The 23,977-nt window shown below is 60.8% G+C and overlaps 2 protein-coding genes across 27 annotated transcripts in view; one reads left to right on the top strand and one right to left on the bottom strand.

Moving 5' to 3' along the window:
- Positions 1 to 750: 750 nt before the first annotated feature.
- Positions 751 to 4,334, bottom strand: LOC123602913. Its single transcript, XM_045487235.1, has 5 exons — positions 4,297 to 4,334; positions 4,088 to 4,157; positions 3,736 to 3,973; positions 2,814 to 3,472; positions 751 to 1,047 (listed from the first exon to the last, which is right to left on the bottom strand). The coding sequence occupies exons 1-5, from the start codon at positions 4,332 to 4,334 to the stop codon at positions 982 to 984; spliced, it is 1,071 nt and encodes a 356-aa protein (XP_045343191.1). The 3' UTR covers positions 751 to 981.
- Positions 4,184 to 23,977, top strand: part of CACNA1G (calcium voltage-gated channel subunit alpha1 G) — a 61,934-nt gene continuing 42,140 nt past the window's right edge. For 11 of the 26 annotated variants that reach the window (XM_045488397.1, XM_045488395.1, XM_045488402.1 and 8 more), the window contains exons 1-9: positions 4,194 to 5,198; positions 12,200 to 12,311; positions 12,407 to 12,540; positions 13,006 to 13,103; positions 15,196 to 15,355; positions 15,841 to 16,141; positions 16,308 to 16,400; positions 18,331 to 19,114; positions 21,289 to 21,665. In XM_045488397.1, the coding sequence (XP_045344353.1) occupies positions 4,957 to 5,198; positions 12,200 to 12,311; positions 12,407 to 12,540; positions 13,006 to 13,103; positions 15,196 to 15,355; positions 15,841 to 16,141; positions 16,308 to 16,400; positions 18,331 to 19,114; positions 21,289 to 21,665 (2,301 nt within the window). In that variant the 5' untranslated portion in view covers positions 4,194 to 4,956. Of the gene's footprint in view, positions 5,199 to 12,199; positions 12,312 to 12,406; positions 12,541 to 12,970; positions 13,104 to 15,195; positions 15,356 to 15,840; positions 16,142 to 16,307; positions 16,401 to 18,330; positions 19,115 to 21,288; positions 21,666 to 23,977 lie in introns of those variants that run through there. The other 15 variants (XM_045488415.1, XM_045488411.1, XM_045488404.1 and 12 more) reach the window with 6 other exon arrangements.

Below are 23,977 nucleotides of genomic sequence, written 5' to 3'. Positions count from 1 at the left end.
CATTCTCCAAATCGGGTTCCTTCCTGCTGCAGGGAAAGCTGGTACTTTTCTGTGGCCTCCTCCTGTCCCTTCCGTGTTGGGAGATGATCACAAGTCCTGTCCTTGGCTTCCACATCTTCACAGACCCCAGAAACCCCATCTAGCTTCCGCCGCGGGGAAGGTACTGGGAAGCATGCTTTGGGAAGGGCAGGTGCAGCGGGATGAGGCTGACAGGCGGGGGGGGGGGGGGTGAGGGGGGGGTGGGAGGAGCTTCTCCCTCCCCACACCCTCCAGGGGTCTGCCGAGCCTGGGCACTGTCGCAGCCCCAGAGCCACCCAGTACACACAGCCAGAAGAGGCTGTTGGAGGCGAGACTGGAGTGGGGCCACTGTTTGTGCGGATGTCAGCAGTGGGGAGGAGTGGGAGACCGGACTGTCACTGCAAGGTCTGCACATGGTCACACACAGCCACACATGCTCAGTGGGACCAGGGTCAGCTTTGGCTGGGCAGCTTTTGGTGGTGCAAGCCACCTGGGCCCATCTGGAGGGGATTAGGGCTCTGGCCAACAAGGTCAGCTGGCCCTTTTCTGGCTAGAGCCTGCTCAGTGTTGGCCAGGAAGTCTGAGGACTGGGCCAGTGGAGCCAGGCCTGGGGGGCGGGGTGGGCAGTGAGGAGGGAGGATGGAGTGTGGTGAAGCACAGGTGGCCTTTTTGGCAGCCCCAGCCCTGGCTCTGGAAAGTCTGGGCAGTTTGCAAAACCCTCTGCGTCCGTCTCATTGACCCATACGAATGAGGCAGTGAGGCAGGTACCTTTGGCCTTCGATGGTTAGATATTCAAGGCCCAGGGAGGGTAACAGACGGACCTGTGACCACTCATCACATCTGGTTCTTTCTGGGGCCTTCAGGGTACAGTAAAAACTGCTGAACCTTCCTCTTCCTCCAGGAGGTGCAGACACAGTTGTGAAAGGAGGTGCATTTGGTGTTTCCTACCTCTCTAGCCAGCCTTCACTCTGCTCTGTGTGTCCTCAGTTCCCTTCCCCTGATACCAGGCATGTGCTTGCGAAAGGGATCCTGTAACAGGTTCAAAGGAAGGAGTTAGGGCCTTAAAGGGTTAGGGCTCCCAGGAGAGCTAGCATTTTCTGACTAGGACAAAGCTGAACGTAAGTCTTGCTCAGATACGGGATTTTTAAAGTCTGCAGCCTTTGCTGGTCCCTCTTGCGTCCGCTCCTCGCTCAGCCAGCAGGGGCTGTTCTGGAGGAGCTGTGGGCCAGTGCCATTGGAGACAGGACCTCCCAGTTTGAGAAGTCACTGAAATAATGCCATCTCCCCAAGCCTCAGTTTTCTTATCCAAAAAATGGGACGACCTCCACCCAACTCCCAAGGCTGTGAGGTGACTACATGGAATGATGTGTCATCGCTGAGCAGAGCATGTCAGAGATGGGAAGATTATCTCAGTTCCTGAGGGAGCCAGCCAGGCTGTGAAGGAGGTGTAAGGGGGAGACGGTTGGAGGGGGCTGGTGGGGCTGGCAGAGCAGGTATGAAGGCTCTCCCTCAAACCCAGAGGACATCTTAGACACACTTAGGCCTAACTTCTTTGTTAGGAAACTGAGGCCCAAGGAAAGGAATTTCTTGTCCCTCTCATTCTCCTCCCTGCCTAAGGTTATTCATCTAACAAAGATTTATTAAGTACCTACTGTGTGCCAAACATGGGACCAGGCTCTGGTGAGCAAAATGGACAGAAAGTCTTGCCCGAGGGAACATAGAGCCTAGAGGGGGGTTTCATTACTACAAACATAAACCTATAATCCGAGTCTGGGTGAAGCCTTTGAGGTTCCAGATTCTTGTCTAGCTCTGTACTGTGTCCTCAGCACCTTGACACTTAGTAAGCACTACAATATTTGCTGAAAAGGCCATTCTGAGGAGGTGATGGTGGAGCTGAGACTTGGAAGGTAGGAGTTAAAGAGGGTTTCACCCTTTTTTTTTTGCCTTCTCTGTAGGTCTTGCCTCCCTTCTCCCCTTACCCACTCAGGCTAAGAGAGCATCTGAGGCGGGGTCCCCTGGTGCCCCCACCCAGGGATCAGGACGCTTTAGGGGGCAGGTCACCCCAGGTCCCAAGGCCAGAGAGGTAAATGTGTCTGCCCCACACCCTGCCACCTTCCTGGGTATGCTCTAGAATAGAGCTCAGCCCAGAGACAGGGGTGGCCTGGATGATGGATGGAGGTGTGGGACCTGCTGACCACCAGGAAACTTGACCACTGGGCTGGGCAAGCCTCTCTGGGCTCATTGTACCCTCTGCAAAGAGGGGATGATTAAAGTCCCTACGTCCTGGTGCCAGCCCTGGGGCTTCTTGACGCTGTGGGGGAAGGGCAGGCCGACCAGGCAGACTGCGGACCTGCGGGAGGGATGAAGGTGTCAGACACGTGGAGTGAACCATAAATAGGCCCCTCTCCCAGAAGACCGCTGAGAGTTCAAGCCTGGCGCGGCACACGCGGAATGAGAGCAGAGACTCCCGCCAGGAGGGAAAGGCACTTAAGGGATCTGCTCATTAGCATGCAATGCAAATGAGCTCGGCCTCATTTACACAACTCGGTGCCCGGATTTGGCGAAAGGGCAACCCGAGAGGCTGCAACCCCTCGGCGCCTCCCCACTGCACTCGCTGCAGCCCGCCCTCGAGGGGGCTGAGACACCCACCCCGGGCGGCCGGAGGCACGCGGGGGCTGCTCGGGTGGCTCGGGAGTCGGGGGGCGGGGCGGAGACGGGAGATCATCCGGTCCACGCCTCTGCCTCTCCGCAGTGGCGTCAGCGCCCCGAAGTCTCGGGACCCAGCACTGACTGACCTTCTTGGTCCCGCCGCCGTGTCCACCTTCCCAGAGGTGGGGAAGTGCTTTCCGGACGTCTAATGCTCGACGCCCTCTCCGCCCCACCTCGCTCCAGCGCCCAGCGCTCCCGCGGCGCTCTGCACCCGGGCACCTACAGCCTTTTGGGGCGGCGCTGGCGGTGAGAGGGAGCAGGAGCTGACTGAGCCCGGGGACTCGCGAAGGTGGGGCGGGGCGAGGTTCCGGGGGCACACGAGCGTGTGCGCGAGTGGAGAGTTGCAGATACTCGAGGACCCGCTCCCCCGGTAGCAGAGGTGTGCGAGAGCAGCCACGAGAAGCTCCTGTCCTGCGGCTGCCTTCCCAGCCGTACTGGAACTCAAGAGGGAAAAACTGAGACACGGGGTGGGAGGTTGGTAAGACCTTGCAGGCCAAGAGCCAGCAAAGCCCAGCTCGTGCCTCCACTCCCTCCCACACACCGGAGGCCCCCGCAGGTCCCTTCGAGGGAGCTTCTCTCTGCTCCTCAGCTGATCTTGGGGACCTGGGCTCTGGGACTGGCTTGACCCGTTTGGGGCCACGTGTTCGAGCTCGAAGCCCCTGCAAGAGATCCACGGCCTCCAAAGGATCCCTAGGGGCAGAGAGGAGGAAGCTCAGGAGTGTTGACCTGAGGCCAGGGTCGGCGGCTCAGCGTTAGAAGGTCAGGGTCAACGTCGCAGAAGTGGACCTGGGAGAGGGGTCTACATAAGGAGGTTGGTGGAAACCACGCCCAGACCTTGCTTGCCCCGGACTTTCCTAGGCTCCGCCTGTTTCTCCAAGCCTGAAGCCCCTACCCCCGGGACATCCTACTCCGCTCCTCCCCTTCTTCAGTCGCGCTCCCGGGCTCGACTCCAGGGTAGGCGATTAATCCGGTGGACACCCAGGGTTTCGCTCTGGGGACCCTGGTCACCACCCACAGCCCCGGCCGCCAGCCTCTCTTCTGCCCAGGCCCGCCCAGAGCTGGGCCCCGCCCTCCGGCTGCGGTCCAATTCAGGGGTCTTGGACAAAGGATGCCCCGGGGCCCGCAGCGCTATCCCGGGACCCGGCGCCGAATACTCTGATTCCCCGGGGCTCCCTCCAGGGGAGTCCCAGAGACCCCAGCGGCCAATAGGAAAATGGGTTCGGTCTGGGTAGCCGTCTAATTGGCTCTGGCCTTCGGGAGCGGACCCAGGGGCAAGGGGAGGGGAGAGGGGCGGTCCTGGGCTTCAGGGTGGGAACCGGATTCCAGCTGTGGTTCTCTCCCCCGGCGCCCCCGCCCGCACTGCCACGGCGGCCCGCCAATGGGCGCGGGGCTCGGGGCCGGCGGCGCGCAGCGATTGGCTGCGAGGCTGGCTGGGGAGAGGCGGGGCCGAGGCTTGAAGTTGGAGTGAGGGATCCAGCTGTGGTGTGCGCCGGGCTCCTCGCGGCCGCTTTCGCTCGCTCGCTCCGCGTCTCGGCCGGAGGAGGAGGCAGTGGCGCCGGCGACAGCTACGGCAGCGGCAGCCACCGCGGCGGCTGCGGCGGCGGCATCTCCGCCTCCACCCCCGCCCGGGACGGCCCCCCACCGTCTCCCCGCCCCTCCCGGACCGGGAGCCCGCCGCGGGGCGGAGGAAGGAGCCGCCCCCCACCCCCTTCAAACCCACCCCCAAAGAGATCCCTCTTCCCCTCCCCCCGCCGCCGCTGGCGCGGAGCCGGGACGATGCTGACCCCTTAGATCCTGCTCCAGCTGCGCCGCAGGAAGAGGGGGCGCCCCTCCCCCGTACCCCCTGTTCTCCGACCCCCTTCTCTCTCCCCGTCTCCCGGCCGCTTTGCCGAAGGTAGCGCCGAATCGGGCGACTGGAGCCTGGGCGCGAAGCGAAGAAGCCGGAACAAAGTGAGGGGGAGCCGGCCGGCTGGCCCGGGGGGCCCCAGGAGCCCTGGGGAAGCGGGACTCGCGCCGGGCGGGGCTTCCCTGCGACCCGGCGCCCCGCGGGCAGCATGCCCCTGCGGGCAGGGGGAGCTGGGCTGAACTGGCCCTCCCGGGGGCTCAGCCTGCGCCCTAGAGCCCCCCAGATGCGCCCCCGCCGGGGCCCCCCGGTTGCGTGAGGACACCTCCTCTGAGGGGCGCCGCTCGCCCCTCTCGAGACCGCCCGGGGCCCCGGCTGGCCAGAGGATGGACGAGGAGGAGGATGGAGCGGGCACCGAGGAGTCAGGACAGCCCCGGAGCTTCATGCGGCTCAACGACCTGTCGGGGGCCGGGGGCCGGCCGGGGCCGGGGTCGACGGAAAAGGACCCGGGCAGCGCGGACTCCGAGGCGGAGGGGCTGCCGTACCCGGCGCTGGCCCCGGTGGTTTTCTTCTACTTGAGCCAGGACAGCCGCCCGCGGAGCTGGTGTCTCCGCACGGTCTGTAACCCATATCCTCCAGGGCACGACGGCCGGGTTGGGGGGTCCGCAGGGGGGCGGGCCGAGCCGCCGGAGGGGACCGAAAGCCAGGTGAGTCGGAGAAGTGAGCCTGGAAGGTGGGCAGATGAGAGTGGGGGGGGGGGGCGCTGCTCAGGGAGGGAGGGGGCTTCAGAGTGGGAGCGGAGCCGCGAGCAGGTTTGGCTGATACCCCAGACGAGCCCCACCTCGGTACACACACCTCAGTCCTCCTTGGGGGGTTGGGATCCAGGCCAGGAAAAGAGAGGAGACGTGCCCCGCCGGTTTGTAGCTGGATGCTCTCCAGATGTGGGCAGGGGAGGGTCGTCATCCTCCAGATGTGGGAAGCTTCGGGAGCCTGGGAGCTCTACTCCGCCCGCCGCCCGTTAGCGAGCTGGGTTTGGTTTCCGACTTTGGGGGGTGGGGTGGGGAGGAAGCTGCGGGGACGGGGGAGGGGGACTGCAATCTCCTGGGTTTCCCTCCTGCCCGCCCCCCCCCCTCCACCGGCTTCAAAGTTTGAGGTGGATTCTAGGGTCTGATCCCCACCCCCAACCTGGTCCTTGAGGCTGAGGTTTTTACTGACCCACAGGGAGATGTTGGGGGTGGGGGGGCGGGGACCGGGTCCTAACTCCCCCACCCCCACCCGCGGGTTGGAGGCACAACAAGGAGATTCCGGCGGCGGCTGATGTCAGGGGCGCAGAATGAGAACAAGATGTGGTGAAGGGGAAGCTGTCTGCCCCCAGAGCCGGAGTAGAGACCCTTTCAGCTGGAGCCCAGTGCCCGGAGTGCCTCCTTTCTCCCCAATTCTTTATTCAGTGCGGGGTGCTTAAGGGTGGGTTGGGGAGTTTTGTGCTAGATTTTTTCTTGTAGAGGGAAAGCCTGTGGCCAGTGCTTTGGCAAGCGGGGGATGGGATTGAACGGGTCCAAGTTACCCTTTCACAGACACAGAGTGCTCCCGCCTGAGGGCAGAGCAGGTATGGGAGACCGCAGCCCTCCAAGAAAGTATTGGGGGAACCGCGAGCCTGTGAGCCGGTCGCCTAAGGAAGACTCGGGTCCAGCACCCCGGAGGGTCTGCTCCTTGGCTGGGTGTGTGGAATGCAATCCCCACATTTCAGGGAGATAGATTTAGCACTGCCCCCTGTTCTCTGCCTGGTCTGGGGTGGCATGGGAGACCCCAACCCCCCTGCCCCCCTGGCCTCTTCTCCTCAGCTCCTAGCACAAAGCGCTGCTTGACTACTGCCGGGTTCCAGGCTCCGGGTGGGTCCCGTCGCTGCCGGAAGGAAAGGGGAGGGGGGGGTGTGCTGCCATCCCAGGTCTTGACAGCTTCTCCTGACTCCTTCCTCCCGGCTCAGAGGCTCTTTTGCACCAGGGTGGGGGACCTCAGGTTTCCCTTGTAACCCCTGAGAGCCCAACCGGGACTCTGCTTTGGGGAAGGTGTCGGTGTGGGGGGGGGGGGGAGCCTGGTGCCGCCTCACTCTGCAGTTCGGCTGCCTCTAGTGCGCAAAGCAGGGATGTGAGCTTGGGTCCCCCCCCAACCCCCATCCTCTACACCCCGCGGGTCTTTAGGAAGCCCCCCTCGTGACACCCTCTCTCCATCGCTTGCCCCTTCTTCTTTTTTCTCTGAGCTGCCGAAAGAGAGAGGTAGGAGGTCTCAGAGAGCTCTGACTCCTCCCTTCCCCCCGAGGCCCCTTTCTCCATGGCAGAGAGGGACCTGGGGAACAAATGTCTCTGAGAGGATGAGCTCAGCACATCCTTCCTCTCGACCCCTCACCACCTGCCCTCTCCAGGAATGGGGAGTGAAAGCACCATTCCCTTCTCCTGGGGGTCCAGGGGAGATAGTGAGACCTTGTCTCCCCTCTTCCTCTAAAACAGCCAGACCTCTGGGCCAGCATCTCCCCACCTGCCCTACCTCTAGGTGCTAGTGGATGGTCTGGGTGCAGATTCCTTCCTTGAGGGGCTCCTGGAAGGAGCAAGTGGAGAGGGCTGGAAGGAAGGAAGAGAGGTGGGACCCCAGGGCTCGTCTTGGGGATGGAAAAGCAGGCCTACACCTGGGGTGGTGGGAGTCTGGAGTGTGGGGCATTGGCATCACTGGGTCTAGACAAGTCGCTAAGCCTGGGTTGGCTGAGGATGGGCTGAGAGAACAGTGTCTTGGCAAGGGAACTGCCTAAGCCGTGCCCCACCAATCCCATCACACCTGAGTGTCAAGGGAAACCTGTCTTTTCATGGCGGGGGCGGTGGGCTCTGAGCTGACTCCTGGACCTCAGGCTTTCCCTTCTCTCTTTTTGGTGTCAGTGCACCTCCGCCTGACTCCACAAGGTCCTCTGCACCTCTGAGTCTGAGGGACATAGGGGCACCTCCCCCACTGTCTGAAGCCAGTTCCACTTTTGTTGGCATTTTTCTCAGCCCCTCCTTTTTGAGCCTCTTGAGGACATCAGGTTTCCTAGAGAGGAGATTTAGACCTAGGTAGGAAGGTGTGTGTGTGTGTGTGTGTGTGTGTGTGTGTGTGTGCTGGGGGGAGGGGAGGGCAGCAAAAGGAAGAGAGGCTCAGAAGTGCACGTGCTGGGAAGACCAGGGGTGCTCACATCAGAAGGGCCCCCTCCTCCCCGGTTATAGGGGAGCGTGTTGGACTTTCCAGTGTGTGTTTCTTGAAGTGTGAGGGAGTGTGGCGCCCCTCCCGGAAAGGAGATCCTGAGCATTCCCTCTCCGGCTGTTGTGTCACATCTGGAAGTTTGTGTAGGAGTTTCTCCAAGCTCAGAGCCCAGCACAGCTTTTTCTCATTTGGAAATCACAGGCTGGCATTTGGGATGCCGAGAGGGGGAGTGGGAGGGGGGCCAGAGGGGGAGAAGGGAGCCTGCCAGGAGTAGGGGAAGGAGAAGGGGGAGGCCCGAAAGGCAGGAGCCCTAATGGCTTCCAGAAGTGAGTGTGAGTGTGTGACTGCATCACTGTGTGTGTGTCTGAGTGTGTGTGTCTGGAGGGGAGGGGGCACCGGGAATTTCTGGAGTTTTCCTTGCCACTGTCCCAGTGCCCCAAGTTTGCCTGTGTCTCTTACCTTCAGGAGAAGTCTCCATTTTGGTCCTCAGAGGAAATGGGAGGGGGGTGTTCTTCCTGTCTCCTCACCAATTCCCTCGTCTCATTTTAAAACTCCAGACTCTCCAGAGGGGTTCTGGGTAGGAAGGTTGAGGCTGGGGAATGGGATAGGACTGGGGAGGGCAGAGCATCCCCTAGCACTCCTTCTGCCCCAGGCCCACCTTCCTTCCGGGTCACACACCCATTCTACTCCACGGAACTGTTGGGGGACTCCCCATCACCCATGGTGCCAGCTGGAGCCATTCCTGGGATTACCCCCACCACTCAACCCCCCCTCACCCCTCGCCTGCTCCCGCCCCAGCCCTCACCCCACCCTGCCTGCCTCAGCCAGGGTGGCGACAGACACAACTACTCACACGTGTGTGTGTGCGCGCGCGCACACACACACACACACACAGTCACAGACATTTGAATCAGATTTCTGGCCTATTTCCCCTTCCAAAGATTCCAACAGGCCGGCTCTTTCTTGTGTCTCTGGGTCTCACGTCTCTGTCTCTGGGTGGGGCCGGCTGCCTTTCTTTGGGCTTCAGTTTTCAGTTCAGCTGGAAACCTCTCTCCCTGCACGCCCACAGGCTGGAGCGCAGGAGACCACTGGGGAATGGGCTGTGGGAGTGGGGGCTTGGCTGGAGGGAATCCCCCCTTCGGCCTGCCCAGTGCCAGCCACATGGCCGAGCCCCCGTCTCCCACCCTACCCCCTGGGAATGCCGTTTCCCATAGACGCCAGCCTCTCATAGGGTGGACCAGACTAGGATCCCACCTTCCCAACTCATACTGGGAGGCCAGGGTTCCTGGGTCCAGGCCCGTCTCCTCCTCAGTGCTGCACAGTCTCAGATTTCCAGGCCCCAGTTGGGAAGGGGGGCAGCTGGAGGGCCTGCTTCCCTTCTCAGTCACACCCGGGCCCCCACGTGCCCCTGGAGGTGCCCCCCGTCCTCCCTCCTCTACCCACCCCCCTCTCCCTTACAGTTGCCAGGCTAGGCAAGGGCACTAGATAAAGCCCCACGGAGAGGACTCAGTTGGGCAGATAACATGCTCCAGTTCTCCCTCCTGGAGGAGGAGGGATGGAAGTGTGTTTCCTCGCCCTGCCATTTCCTTTTTCTCTGCTTTTGATGGTGGGTTGTGGGGAGAAGAAAGCCTCCCCTCTCCTACCCACCTCCCCCTTTGGGATCCACTCCAGCCCGGACAGTCACCATAGCAACAGTAGACATGTGACCGCACAGGTCTCTCATAGTCACTATGGCAACCAGTGTCCCCCGTTCCCTTGGTTGCCATGGGGATTTGTCACATGGTTTCCCCCCAACCTGATAACCTGTGGGTCCTCCTGCTTTCCCTTCCCTGCATGAGGACAAGACAGCAGTCTGGCTAAGGGGAGTTCATGTGTGAGGGGTCCCTTTTAGTTGCCATAGCAACAAATCCACACCACCTGGTGACACATCCTCCTGTTGTTATGGCAACAGAGGAACATCACACAGTGACATAAGGCCATGTTCCCAAGGAAACAAGCCCTACCCTGAGAAGGGTGAAAGACCCCCATCCCCACTGATTACTTCCCAGTTCAGATTGTCCCAAATTTCCCGCTGCTTTGGTGTCTTCCCTTGTCCGTTTACATTTCCCTGAAGGGAAAGGGGAAGGTAGAGAGCAGACAGGATGTACCTGGGAGTAAAGCTAAATTGCCAGGGGGGTTTCTGTGGTTAAGAGCTGGAGATGGGGTTATTTGGAGGTAGAATCTGGCTATAAGAGGCCCCAGTGTGAGCATGTGTAAGGTGGGGACAGGAGTCCCAGCTCCTCTGTGGTGTCACTTCTGCCCCTCACTCCCCCCACGCCCACCCCAAGTTATCAATTTATCACTGTTGAGGCAGACAAGGCAGGAAAACTTGAATGGGGAGATACACCCGGTTTCTAAGCAGGGAGATTGATTGCTTGCTTGCTTGATTGATTCATTCATTCATTTTCCCAATGCATTGACCATCGACTACGGGACAGGCACTACTGTAAGCTTCGTACGAGCTGTAACATCAGAGTGTGCCTGCCTCAGCAAGGGAGACAAGACTAGTGCACAGATGGCATGGTGGAGTCACTGCCTTTGGAGGGGTCCAAACAGGTGTTCCAGAAGCTTTTCCCAACGGAACTACCACATTCCCCCTTGTGGAGGTAACTGCTCAAATGGGTCCCTTTCTGCCGAGGACAGGAGGGGGTAGCTCGGGGCGGGCAGACTGGTTCTTGAGGGTAATTGTGTCCTGCTCTTTCCCGATAATCACCCTCAGAGAGCTCCCTCCCTATCCTCCTTTTTCCAAGGTGACCCCTGGCTGACCCCATTCTGGGGAGAGATCCATTGGGCTCAGGCTCCACTCTGGAAAACAGCTCCATGGAAACAGAGCACTCTGTATTTACCTCGTCCATCTACTTACCCCAAAAACCTAGAACTATTTTTTTTTTTTTTTTACTCTTATTCTTGTGAGGAGGAGGTGGAGGCAGGGGAAACTGTAGTGCCTCTGCCCACGTGGGTGCCTGTCAGTGGGCAGGGATGTGAAGGCAAACCGCCTGGGTGGCAGAGGAGGCCTGGGAGGGGGGATTGAGGGCATGGCGGGCCGTTGCAGAGTGGGGTGGCCTGAGCCTCAAGATGGAGATGGGGAGCGGTGGCTGGGACCAGCTGGGAGGAAAGCCCTGGGGTTCCCTGACAGAGCCTTCTCACTCCAGAAGTGGGGTCCTGACAGGAAGATTCCACCTGCTGTAGGCCCTTTGTGCCCCACAGTCTGGCTTCGTGGGTCATGCCATGGGCCGCCATGACACCCTCCTCACCTCCAGCCCCGTGGCCCCTCCTCCGCCCAGTCTCCACTCTCTCCTCCTTTCTAGCCTCTTTGTTTCCCCCACTCTGCATTGTCTTTGAGAAGAATAGGATGCTGGCTCACTTCTTTGTCAGTCCGGTGTCCAGAACCTTCTAAGGTCCAGAAGCCACTTTGTACATCCTCCTGTTGATGGGCTGGAAGTGAGTCCCTTAATAAAACCCACTATGTGGAAAAGACTCAGGGCCTGTGTGTGCAGGGTATGTTCTACTCTGTGTGGGCTGGGGACTTCTGTCTAGCACAGGGCCTGATGTGGAGTGGGTCCTCGTTACTTAAATGCGTGAGTGTGTTTGGAGGCGTCCGAGGGCTTCGGGAGGCCAGGGGGCTGGTGGGTGGTGGGAGAGGCAGGCTGAGGCCGTGTTGTGGTGAAGGACCCTGTTGTTTAGTTCCGCCTGTCTGTCTGGTGCCAGGAAGATCCTGACCCCTCCCCCACAGGCCTGGGCAACTATGGAAACAAGTCTCCCAGATGGGGGACTTGGACACCTCAGTCTCATCCTGGCTTCTCCCGTGACCTTCAGCACATGACTTTGGCCCTCTGGGCCTCCGGGCGCTTGGGTTCTGGGGAAGGAAATGGTCTACCCCCGCTACCTCACGGGGCTGTCGCGAGCCTCAGATGTGGCATGGCGTGAAGGTGCTTGGTAAACTGTAAGGCAGGCATAATCCGACTTTAGGTTTGTGTCACACATTCACATACATTATCTCATTTGCTTCTCACATCTTCCCCGTGAGGTAGGGAGAATAGGATTCAGATTCAGCAGCACACTCTCAGTGTCTGGCATTTCCACAAGCTCGATCGATTTTATCCCCCGAGCGGCTTGTGCAAACAGTCAGGGTATTTGTGGCTTTTCCTACTGCACCGCCGAGGAGTCTGGGTCCAGTGGGGTGACGGCCAAGGTGGGCCCGGACCTGGGGTCGGTCAGACATGTGAGCCGGGGTCCTCCCTTCGCTCCTGTCTCCACCTCAGATTGGGGGGGGGGGTCGTGGAGCGGGAGGCGCAAGGGCAGGTGCGGGGCACGAGGCGCGGGCGCGGCTCCAGCCCCGGCCAGCTGTTTCCTTGACCGCCTGGATACCTGGTTTGAGCGCATCAGCATGTTGGTTATCCTTCTCAACTGTGTGACCCTGGGCATGTTCCGGCCGTGTGAGGACATCGCCTGTGACTCGCAGCGTTGCCGGATCCTGCAGGTGAGTGTGTGTGCGTGGGGCAGGCGGGGGCGGGGGGGGGGAGGGGGTTTCGCCTCCCCTTTCTCAGTTTCCAAAACCTCTTGTCCCCACGTCAGGCCTTCGATGACTTCATCTTTGCCTTCTTCGCCGTGGAGATGGTGGTGAAGATGGTGGCCTTGGGCATCTTCGGGAAAAAGTGTTACCTGGGAGACACTTGGAACCGGCTTGATTTCTTCATCGTCATTGCAGGGTGAGGGCCTGGGCTGGAGGTGGGAGAGCAATGACCAGATCAGCCCCGACCCCAGGGCCAGGGTTCTAGGCCCCAACAATGCCCCCACCCCCGGCCCCTGCCCAGCCCACTCACAACGATGCTTTCTCCTTGGCTGTCCACTAAGGGCCCGAGGCTGTCCGGACCCTCGAGCCTGGACGGTCCTGGTGGGCGAGACAGTGCCTGTGACACTCGAGCCTGTACTTCTGAATTCCATGGCCCCTGAATCCGTCCCCTCCTCTGTTTATTCTCTGATGGGGAGCTGTCCTTGGCTTGGGGGTGGCCTTGCCCCCAGACAGAGAGCCGGCTCTTCAGGGCCCCTTGGTGGAGGTGGGGGAGGGGTCAGAGGCTGTGCTGCCCCACCGCAGCAGGATTCCTCATTGACCTCTTTTGACCCCCACGGCGGCCTCAGACTCAAAGGGCCTCCCTTTGGGCCCCTCCCTGCAGGATGCTGGAGTATTCGCTGGACCTTCAGAACGTCAGCTTCTCAGCTGTCAGGACAGTCCGTGTGCTGCGACCGCTCAGGGCCATTAACCGGGTGCCCAGTGAGTGACCCCTTGGCCCTCAGCCCCTGCACAGGGAGCCCCAAGAGGAAATATGGAACCCCCAGACCCCACCCCTACCTTCTGACCACTCATAGGCCTTATCGGGGCCTGGCGTTCTGAGGCAGACCTCATCAGAGAAGGGCTCGGGATGGGGGTGGGGGAACCAGGGCCCCTGGAGCCGAATGGAGCCCCCACACCTGGCTGTGGCACTGGGAGAGTTAGCGGGAAAGACCCTCCCCCTTGTTTCAGACTGATTTGGGGTCAGAGTCTCAGAAATGTCTCAGATGACCCCTCCCTTCAGCTAAAAGATCACTCCCTGCAGCGGAAGGGGGGTGGAGAGTGGGAGTGAGGAGAGGCCGGTAGGCCAGGAGGAGTGGGGACAAAGTGTAATGGCCTTTTCTAGCCAGAACGGCCTCTCACGCAGTCTGGTTCTCATTGGTGAGCCCACACTGGCCACACCGAGCATGACTTCTCTCAAAGCAAGGCCACTCCATGTCTCATGCTCCGCCTGTGTCCCCTTCCTCCTTCCCACTCCCTTCCAACCCACTGCCGCAACTGACTGCCGGGACCATTATCTAAATTAAACCGCATTGGTTTCCCGAGCCAGCCAAGCTTTGGCAGCCCTAGCTCCCCCTACATCCTGCCACCCCCCCCCCCCCACTCTTACTCAGGCCCCCTATGCAACTCCCCAACCTACACAAGCTGCAAATGGTCTCCACTGCAGTTCCAGAAATGAGGGGTAGGGGCATGTTTGGGGGTTTCTGCGCCTGATGTAGCAGCAGCCCCCTGTGCGGTGCGGTGCGTGCGTGTGTGCGTGCGCATGTGCGCGTGCGTGTGTGTGTGTGTATGAGATGCGGCTGCTTTCGGGTGGGCAGAGCTGCTCGGTGTGCTGGGGTGTTAGTGTTAACGGAAGTTCTGGACGAGGGACAGGCTGTCACCCCCGCTCCCACCCCAGGTGATGGCTGGCAGATTTATAGGCCGCTGTCTAACCGCCGGTGTAATTCCCTTAATGCAAACCCTGAGGAATTGATCTCAGTTGGAGCACAGAGGAGCCGAAGGAGGATGGGGCTGGAGGGCTGGGGGCGGGGGTGGTGGTGGTGGTGAGGGACTGAGTGAGAAGTCCGGGCCAGAATGGCTGGGCAGGGCGGCTGCAGTCACCGAGAGGGTTAATTGGCTGCTGCTTAGAAGCTTTTTCCCTGGAGGGGCAGGGGGCCACGAGTGGCACTTTGGGGGTCAAAACCGGTCATTAGAGGTCTGTGTGCTTAACAAGGGCTTAATGGCCCGGGGACTGGTTCAGACCATGTGGGGGTGGTCCCAGACCTGGAATGGGGAGGGAGGGCAGTATCTCCAACAAGGCTTGTTGGGGCACAGCTGTGGTGGCTGTTCCTGCAGAGGGACTTGTTAATTGATGGCCACTTGGAAAGATGGCTTTGTGTCTCCTCGCGTCCCGATGTGGGGATCTGTATCAAGCAGAGAACGGACTAGGGGCAGGGGGCTCAGAACCATGGTGAAGCTCGGGGGCATCTGGACTCCTGCTGAAGGGATGGCTCTCAGAGTGAGAGCCTGTCAGCTGATGTCCCTCCTGGAGTTCCCTGCCTCAGTTTCCCCAGTGACTACAGTGGTGATAACTTAGAAAGGTCAGGTGACTGTGTTGGGTGAGAGAAGGAAGTAGGAGAAGAGTGTGTGTGTGTGTGTGTGTGTGTGTGTGTGTGTGTGTTGGGGGGTAGGATCCAGGGACAGAAAGCTGGGCAGCTCTGTGATGCTGGACAAGTCATGTCAGTCCTCTGGGCATCCTCGATCCTCCTCTGTAAGCTGAGATGATGTGGGGAGTTAGGTGGGGAGCAGTGCAGGAGAGAGCTATGGAAACCTCCGTCTCTGTGTCTCATCCTTGGTGGTACCGTGCCCTGATTAATATGGATGGGCCAAGACGGGTAGTGGGCAGGGGCTGGGGGCTGCCGGGGCTGCCGGTGGAGTTAGAGGCATCTACCGGTCTCCCCGCCAGCTTGAGCCGGCTGTCTGTGCCCCGGAAGCCCCGAAGGGCCTCCTCTGGGAGTGCTGCCTGGCCCTCCCCAGCGTGGCTTCTGCCCCACAGGCATGCGCATCCTTGTCACGCTGCTGCTGGACACACTGCCCATGCTGGGCAACGTCTTGCTGCTCTGCTTCTTTGTCTTCTTCATCTTCGGCATCGTTGGCGTCCAGCTGTGGGCAGGGCTCCTTCGTAACCGGTGCTTCCTGCCGGAGAATTTCAGCCTGTGAGTGTTGCCCAGAGTGGGTGTGACCTGGGGGGGGGGGGCGACCTCAGTCCCCGTTGCTGTTGACATTTCCGTGCTCACACCGGTGCCATGTCTGGTTCTCAAACTCGGCTACGCATTGGAGTCCCCGCGGCCTGGGTCCCGCCCCCCACAGACTCTGATTTCCTCCGTCTGGGGTTCAGCACGGGCGTGGGGAGCCGCACAGGCTCCACAATGAGCCTCATGTGCAGCCGCGTGGGAAAACCATCCGTCTGGGACGTAACCTTCCATCAGCCTGACTCTGGCGTTGCACACTCAGTCCGCACACTCCTGGTGCCCTCCAACCCACACCCACAGGCCCCTGCCCCTGCCCCTGCCTGGTGCGTGCCCGGCTCTGCTCCCTGCCTTGCTCACCCTGCGGGTCCCAGCGCGCCCACGCGGCTCGTCCGTCCTGGGCCCTCTCCCTGGAGGCCCCCGCCCCCAGCTCCTCCCTGTCCCCTCTGCAGCCCCCTGAGCGTGGACCTGGAGCGCTACTACCAGACGGAGAATGAGGACGAGAACCCCTTCATCTGCTCCCAGCCGCGGGAGAACGGCATGCGCTCGTGCAGGAGCGTGCCCACGCTGCGCGGGGAGGGTGGCGGCGGCCCCCCCTGCGGCCTGGACTACGAGGCCTACAACAGCTCCAGCAACACCACTTGCGTCAACTGGAACCAGTACTACACCAACTGCTCCGCAGGGGAGCACAACCCCTTCAAGGGCGCCATCAACTTCGACAACATCGGCTATGCCTGGATTGCCATCTTCCAGGTGGGGCGGCCTGGGCACGGGGAGGTTCCCCAGAGTGCAAGCGCCAGGATGCAGTCTGGCCTCAGAGCGGCCGTCCTCAGGGCTGGGATGGGGTCGGGGCCTCCGAGGGGGCCGCAGGAGGCTTTAGGGGGCCCCAAACCAGCCTGTCCCTCTGCACTCTCCCCAGGTCATCACGCTGGAGGGCTGGGTCGACATCATGTACTTCGTGATGGATGCTCATTCCTTCTACAACTTTATCTACTTCATCCTCCTCATCATCGTGAGTGCTCCTTGGGCCCCTGTGGGGGTGAGGGATCCTGGGGACACAGGGTGGGGCGCCCAGAGAGGGGAAGGCCTCCTGGGTCTGAAGTTCTGGCTCTCAGGACGGGTCCCATAGAGAGGCAGGCAGAGAGAGAAGGTACCCGTCATGAGGAGTCAGGAGGAAATCCAAGGTCGAGGCTGGGTTCTATCACTTACTACCACTTACGACCTCTGGCAACGTCATTCCCCATGAGGCCTCCAGCCCCACTTTAGGCCTCAGTAAAAAGGGCGATTCTCAACCCAAGCTGGCGTCACCTCTCTCAGGGGGCATTTGGAAATGGCAAAGGGTGGTCCTGTTTCCTACGGGGTCTAGGGGAGCACCTCTGGCGTTTTGTTGGGGGGCTGGGGAGAGCTGGCAAACATCCTGAGATGACTGTCCCCCAAACAGAGGACTGTTACCACCCACCGTTCCCATCACCCTGTGTTGAGTAACAGTGCCTGACCTCTTGTTCCTTCCAGCTCAGAAATCCCAAGGCTTGCTGAGGGCAGAAGACAGAGGCAAAAGTAGCAATATTTAATAGTTTTAGTCACCAGCATTCATAGTTAATAATTAAACTGCTACTACTTACAGCTAATATTTATTGAGCATTTACTCTGCGCCAGTCCTGCTCTAAGCACTTTTTCTGTGCTGGTGCATCGAATCCTCACCACGGTCCTGTTATCATCTCTATTTTATAGAGAGGAAACCCACTTGTCTTCATTTGTCTGTCCCCGTCACGGGCTTTGCGGGTGCCGTGGATTAATCTCGCTGGGCGGGCGTTGGGGTTGATGTGTGCTGTGACATCTGCTACCTGCTTAATCCTCATAGTGCCCTGTGGCGGGGGGCAGGGGGTGGCGGAGTGGAGAGGGTGTGGTCCCACCTCCTAAATGAGAACGCTGAGCCTAGCTACGGACTCCAAGTCCAGCCCTTCTCCATGTCACCAAGAGGCCAGTGACAGAGCCAGAGAGAGAGGGACAGATATGGAGAGAAAGAGACGAAGACGGAGATTAAGATCTACTCGGGACTGGGGCGCCTGGGTGGCTCAGTCGGCTCAGCGTCCGACTTCGGCTCAGGTCACGATCTCACAGCTCGTGAGGTCAAGCCCCGCGTCGGGCTCTGTGCTGACAGCTCAGAACCTGGAGCCTGCTTCGGATTCTGGGTCTCCCTCCGTCTCTCTGCCCCTCCCCCACTCATGCTATGTCTCTCTCTGTGTCTCAAAAATAAGTAAACATCGTAAAAAAAAAAAAAAAAAAAATCGACTCAGGATTTAGGACAATCTCCAGAGAGAGGTGGAGACAGACTAAGGCAGCTCCTGGTGACAGGCAGAGGCTCTGAGAAAAAGCAAACCCTCCAGGCTATCCCTGCCGCCCCTGCATGTGGAAGGGGGGCCACGCCTGGGGCCTCTTCCCCTCCCCCACCGTCACCGGCCACCTGTGGGGTGAGGCCAGCACCTCTGGGAGGCGTGGTCTTCTCACTGTGCTTCTCTCCCTGGGCTGGGGGGAGGGGACGGAAGCAGACAGGGAGGTAAGGGGCCTAGTTTCCACCCACACTCTCCGTGAAGAATCTTCCAAACAGCTCTCTGGAATCATACTAGTGAAGCTAATTATCATAATTACTAGGACACAATCTAGAAAAAAAAAAAATCTGCCTTGTCACCATAAATATTCATTTCCTTCATTCTGGATTGTTGTCCCAGCGATGCCGTCCAGGAGTCCCGGAGAAACTGAGGCAGGGAGGTGGGGGACGAGGGAGCGCGGGCGAGTTCAAGAGCGGCAGCCTGGCTAGCCTGCAGGGGTCAGGGTCCGGGCCATCGCCCGGCTGGGGGAGGGGAGAGGCACGGGGGTACGCGGCCGCGGCAGCGGTGCCCTTTTCTTCAGGATATCTCCTCTTCCTGTCCCCACCCCAACAGGTGGGCTCCTTCTTCATGATCAACCTGTGCCTGGTGGTGATCGCCACGCAGTTCTCAGAGACCAAGCAGCGGGAGAGCCAGCTGATGCGGGAGCAGCGTGTGCGCTTCCTGTCCAATGCCAGCACCCTGGCCAGCTTCTCGGAGCCAGGCAGCTGCTACGAGGAGCTGTTGAAGTACCTGGTGTACGTCCTCCGTAAAGCGGCCCGCAGGCTGGCCCAGGTCTCCCGGGCGGCGGGTGTGCGGGCCGGGCTGCTCAGCAGCCCGGTGCCGCGCGGCGGCCAGGAGCCCCAGGCCGGCGGCAGCTGCTCTCGCTCCCACCGCCGTCCGTCTGTCCACCACCTGGTTCACCACCACCACCACCATCACCACCACTACCACCTGGGCAACGGGACGCTGCGGGCCCCCCGGGCCAGCCCGGAGATCCAGGACAGGGATGCCAACAGGGCCCGCCGGCTGATGCTGCCACCGCCCTCGACGCCCGCCCTCTCCGGGGGCCCCCCGGGGGGCGCAGAGTCCGTACACAGCTTCTACCACGCCGACTGCCGCCTGGAGCCGGTCCGCTGTCAGGCACCCCCTCCCAGATCGCCGTCCGAGGCGTCGGGCAGGACTGTGGGCAGCGGGAAGGTGTACCCCACGGTGCACACCAGCCCTCCCCCAGAGATGCTGAAGGAGAAGGCGCTAGTGGAGGCGGCCCCCACCTCCGGACCCCCCACCCTCACCAGCCTCAACATCCCGCCCGGGCCCTACAGCTCCATGCACAAGCTGCTAGAGACGCAGAGCACAGGTGAGCGCTCTGGGTGGGGCATGCTGGGACCCTTGCCCGGGGGCCAGGTGGGGTCCCGGAGAGGGTTGGGGGCCTGGCGCCCCAAGGACAGGCCTCTGATTTCCGTTCTGCCACTTGAGGCCTTGGGACCTTCGAGCCGTCCCGTCGCGTCTTTGAGCCCTAATGGCCTCATCTGCTAAAACGGGAATCTTAATTCCCACGTTGTAATGGGAACAATATCGATCATGTAATGAGCACCCGATCTGCTCTGCTCTATGAGGTCAACGGGTGTCGACCGATTGCTGAGTGCCTGTCCCATGCTCTGCGGGCGGAATCCCATCGGATCCTCTCTACAGTGTAGATGCTGAGCTTTCTTGTTGTCCCCATTTTACTGATGAGGACAAGGAGGCTCGAAGAGGTTGCTTGACTTGCCCAAGGTTGTGCCACTGGGGAGGGGTGACCTCAGGGCCACCTGACGCTGAGGCCCACACACTACATTGTGAGGCCCAGAGGGGCAATGATGTGTGACTGTGGCCCGCAGTGCCCCCCACCCCCACCCCACTGCTAAGGAGACTTGTAAACACGACTTTCATTCCCTCCCCACAGGGAGACCGGGGGCCCGAAGCAGGAAGTTCTCAGGGGGTTGCTAGTCTGGTGGGAGGAACACCCAGCGTCACAGGGGAAGTGAGACACTCCCAGCCTGTAGGCGTCCCCCCCGTCAGACAGGGGTGGCGGGCCCTCCTCCAAAGACAGACGCACTGCAGCCGAAGCCCAGGGCCTGGGATTCGGGAAGGCTGCGGCACGTGGGAGCAGTGGGATACGTGTGGGAGTCATGCGGGAACGTGGGCTGGGACAGGAAGGTGCCGGTGCGGAATGCCGCGCGAACGGTGCCTGTGCCAGCTTTTCCTCTACCCTGCCATGGGACGTAAGCCAGTCACGTGCATGTGTGTCTCAGCTCCGTCCTGTGTAGAAGGCAGGGCGGGGGCCACCACGGTTGCTGGTGAACCTTCCTGGGTGCAGTCAGAAGGGGGAATGTTATTGGGTGCTTACTAGGGGCTGGGCCCCGAGCTAGGCACCTTCACTTCACGTACATGCTTTCCCTGCGTGCCCTCCGAGGTGCCCTTCAGCTCTCAGATTCTATGATCAAAGCCGATTTAAATGGACATTGATTGGCGTCTTGGGATAGGTCACTGTGTGCATGAGCGTGTGCGGTCTGGCGTGTATGTATGTGCATGTGTGTGTGCAGGAAGGCGTCCAGTGTGTGTATGTGGGCATGTGCACGCACGTGTTTGATGTTCGTGCGTGTCTGTGTACACGTGTGTCTGATATGTGTAGTCGAATGGGTGCACACGCAAGGGCGGTGCCCCTGTCTGGTCAGGACGCGTGCCCACGTGTGCATTGTATCACGTGCATGTATCTGTGCATGCTCGTGGTCGGCTGTGCAGGTGTGTGTGGTTCCCAAACAGTACGTATACGCACACAGTACATGTGTGTATGCAAATGGCCAGTGCACGTGCGTGCGTGTGTCCGGTGTGTGTGTGTGTGTACGTGAGCACACATCTGCGGGTGTGTGTCATAAGGATCCCTTGGAAAATGCTACTCAGAGCAGTGCTGGTGCAGGGCTGGCTTTCACGGGAAGGACAGATGGTCTAGGCTCCTTGCTAAAGGCTCCCAGGACAGGAGAGCTGCCCAGGACCTCAGAGGACATCAAGGCCACCTGCCAAAGCCCAGGACACCCAACAATGACTGTCAGTAGAATGCTATCGGTGTTTGGGGGCATTCTGTTGCTCAGGACTGTCCACACTGCTGGCACTAAGTACTCCTGGCCCATGAAGTGCCTAGCACCCCCACCATTGAAAGAACCCCTAACTTCCTAACTCATTTTATTTTATTTTATTTTAATGTTTTTATTTATTTTTGAGACATCGAGAGAGAGCATGAGCAGGGGAGGGGCAGAGAGAGAGAGACACACACAGAATCTGAAGCAGGCTCCAGGCTCTGAGCTGTCAGCACAGGGCCCGACGCAGGGCTCGAACTCACGGACCGTGAGATCATGACCTGAGCCGAAGTCGGACGCTTAACCGACTGAGCCACCCAGGCGCCCCACCTAACTCATTTTATATGTGCTGTGAGGGAAGGGCCGCCCCACGTAGGAAACCCTGCAGCCTCTAACCTCTACCCTCCTCTTGTCCCAGGCGCCTGCCAAAGCTCTTGCAAGATCTCCAGCCCTTGCTTGAAGGCGGACAGTGGAGCCTGTGGCCCAGACAGCTGCCCCTACTGTGCCCGGGCGGGGGCAGGGCAGGTGGAGCTCGCCGGCCACGAGATGCCTGACTCAGACAGCGAGGCAGTTTATGAGCTCACACAAGACGCCCAGCACGGTGATCTCCGGGACCCTCACAGCCGGCACCGACAGAGTCTAGGGCTGGATGCAGAGCCCAACTCTGTGCTGGCCTTCTGGAGACTGATCTGTGACACTTTCCGGAAGATCGTGGACAGCAAGTACTTTGGTCGGGGAATCATGATTGCTATCCTGGTCAACACCCTCAGCATGGGCATCGAGTACCATGAACAGGTAGGGGCATGTGCAAGGGCACGGGCCCTGGACCTGGAGACCCTCTGCCTTCCTCCCCTCCCACCCCCGGGTCCCATTTCCTCTCCATGCTGCTAGCCTGATGGCAGGGAGGAGGACAGGAAGGAGGTGCACCAATGTGTGGGGACTTTGGACCGTGAAAACCGATGAATGCCACGCAGTCTGTGTGTTTGGAGGTGGCCCCAGGGCAGGGGCAGGGTCTGAGCTGAGCCTGTTCTATCTGAGAAGGTTTCCCAGAGGAGGTGGGCTTTGAGGGATGTGAGTGAGTGAGGAGCCTCAGGTGTGGGTAAGGCCTCTCTGGAGGGACAAGTCGTTGGAAGAGATTTGGGTCTTTGGAGAAGACACAGAGGGGAGAGAAGGTGTTGGGGGATCCCCCAGCCCAGTGCTGGTTCCCCCCCAGCATCCACCTGACTCAGTAACTGGGAGTGTGACCGACTGGCAGCAGGTAGGGGCGAGGAGGAGAGGGTCGGTGGCGGCGCCTTGGTGGAGCTGAGGCCTGGCCGGTAGGGAGGGAGGCCATCTGCTCCCGGCCTCCATTCCGGGAGCCTTGCTGTGAGTGGGGCGGCTGGGTGGATGAGAACGCCCAGCATGCTGAAGAGACTTGAAACCATCGCGTTTGAGGAATCGTTCTAAGAACCGGGATGTTTAGTCAGGAGAAGAGGAGGCTCAGCGGGGACAGGCGAGCTGTCTTCAAATATTTGAAGGGCTGTCATGTGGAAGAGGGAGCAGGCTTGTGTCGTGGGGCCGATGGCTGCAAGCAGATGGGATCTGGGCCGAACGGGAGGTGGCTGTTCTCACTCCCAGGGCTGTGCAAGTATGCGAAGGGTGATCTGGGGGACCCCCCACCCCTGCCCTCGACCCCCCACACTGACTGGAGCCGGGCCTCCCAACAAGGCTCCTTCCAGAAGGTGGCCCTTAGTCCCGGTTTGGCCTTCCAGGTCACCCCCCTTGGCTGATTCTCGGGAAAGGAGGGAGGCAGGTGTTCCTCCAGGCCCTTCTGTGCTCTTTCCTGGGTGTTCCTGCCTCCCCGAGGCTCGGGCAGGGGACTGGACCGCCAGAACTTGACCTTTCCTGATACAGAACTGAAGGGGTGTGCAGAGGGGGTGGGGGCGGGGCAGGAGCTGGCGACATGGGCCAGGTGGTGCTCATGGCGGAGGGGGACGGAGGGTCTGGGTCCAAGCCAGGGCTGGAGCTGTTATGAGACGGTCACTTTTCAGGGAGATCAGAGCCCCCTCCCCAACCCTGCCGACCTCCGTGCCTTTCACGTGGTGCACGCTCAGCGCCTAACCCAGCTGCCCTGTCCAGCCAGGGGCACGCCGGCCCCAGCCCCGCCTCCATCACTGTCACACCATGTTGGCACCCCTTCCTCCTGCCTCAGGGCTCCCCCTCCCCCCAGGTGGCTATGCCGAATTCCCTCTTTTTGGAGGTGAGGTGCGGGGAGGGGGCAGGACGCCGGCTGCAGCTCCAGCAGGTGGGGAGTACGGCACCGCGGTAGGCGTGTTGTGTCTGGGCGCACGGGGCATGGTTTGTGTGCACACGCCCGCTCAGCCGGCCCCCTGGGGAGAGGTGCTCCACTCTGCCAGGCTGGTGAGGGCAGCCCCTGACCTCCCGTTACCCCGGTTCCGTGAGCCTGGACCTCAGCCTCCCCTCCCTCCCCCCAGTTCTAGCCGTGGTCAGGTGTCCCTCTCCCTGGGGGGCGCTGCATCCCGCCACGTGCCCTAGCGGACGCTGCTGGCGGAGGCTTTGACCACGCTGGGGAGAAGCTGAGTCACGGAGACCGAGGGCCGATGAAGCGGCAGCAGGAAGCCTTTCGGTTAGACGTCAAGAAGGACACCCCCTTGGGGGGGGAAATAAAAGCCATCCATCAGGGGTGCCTGCAGCATCTCCTCGCCCAAGTCCCTGAGGAAAGCAGGGGGCACCCCCCACCAAGCCCTCAGCGGCAGGGGGGTCCCCCCTGGTGGTGGTGCAGCGTCTGCTCCCGGGAGGGGTCTGTCTCAGTACCTGGTCGCTGCGCGGGCCCCACAGGGGTGAGTGGGAGTCCCCAGCAGGCCGGGCAGATGACTGACTGCTCTCTGCAGCCTCAGGGGCCGGGGAAGAAGTCCCAGAAGCAGCCACGGCCCTGTGCTTGCAGGCACTGCGGCGTGAACGTCCCGCCATCTGCGCCTCGGAGCCTGAGCAGGCGGAGGGGGGCCGGGAGGGGGGTGAGGAGATGCGGGGGCAGAGAGACAGAGACTCAGAGGGAGACGGAGACCGGGAGAGGGGGTCCCAGAGAGCAAGACGAAGACCTGGGGGGA

This window comes from Leopardus geoffroyi, chromosome E1, assembly GCF_018350155.1.
Source record: "Leopardus geoffroyi isolate Oge1 chromosome E1, O.geoffroyi_Oge1_pat1.0, whole genome shotgun sequence".
NCBI lineage: Eukaryota > Metazoa > Chordata > Mammalia > Carnivora > Felidae > Leopardus > Leopardus geoffroyi.
Note: the sequence above shows the minus strand (reverse complement) of the source record. Positions and strands in the feature narration are given on the sequence as shown.

Bases quoted from the DNA above. Each gene is read 5' to 3' on its own strand.
- LOC123602913 (XM_045487235.1), bottom strand. From the start codon at position 4,334: ATGCCGCCGCCGCAGCCGCCGCGGTGGCTGCCGCTGCC. The intron at 4,158-4,296 runs GTAGCTGTCGCC...GCCTCTCCCCAG, and splicing joins CCGCGGTGGCTGCCGCTGCC to CCAGCCTCGCAGCCAATCGC. The intron at 3,974-4,087 runs GTGCGGGCGGGG...CCCGAAGGCCAG, and splicing joins ATTGGCGGGCCGCCGTGGCA to AGCCAATTAGACGGCTACCC.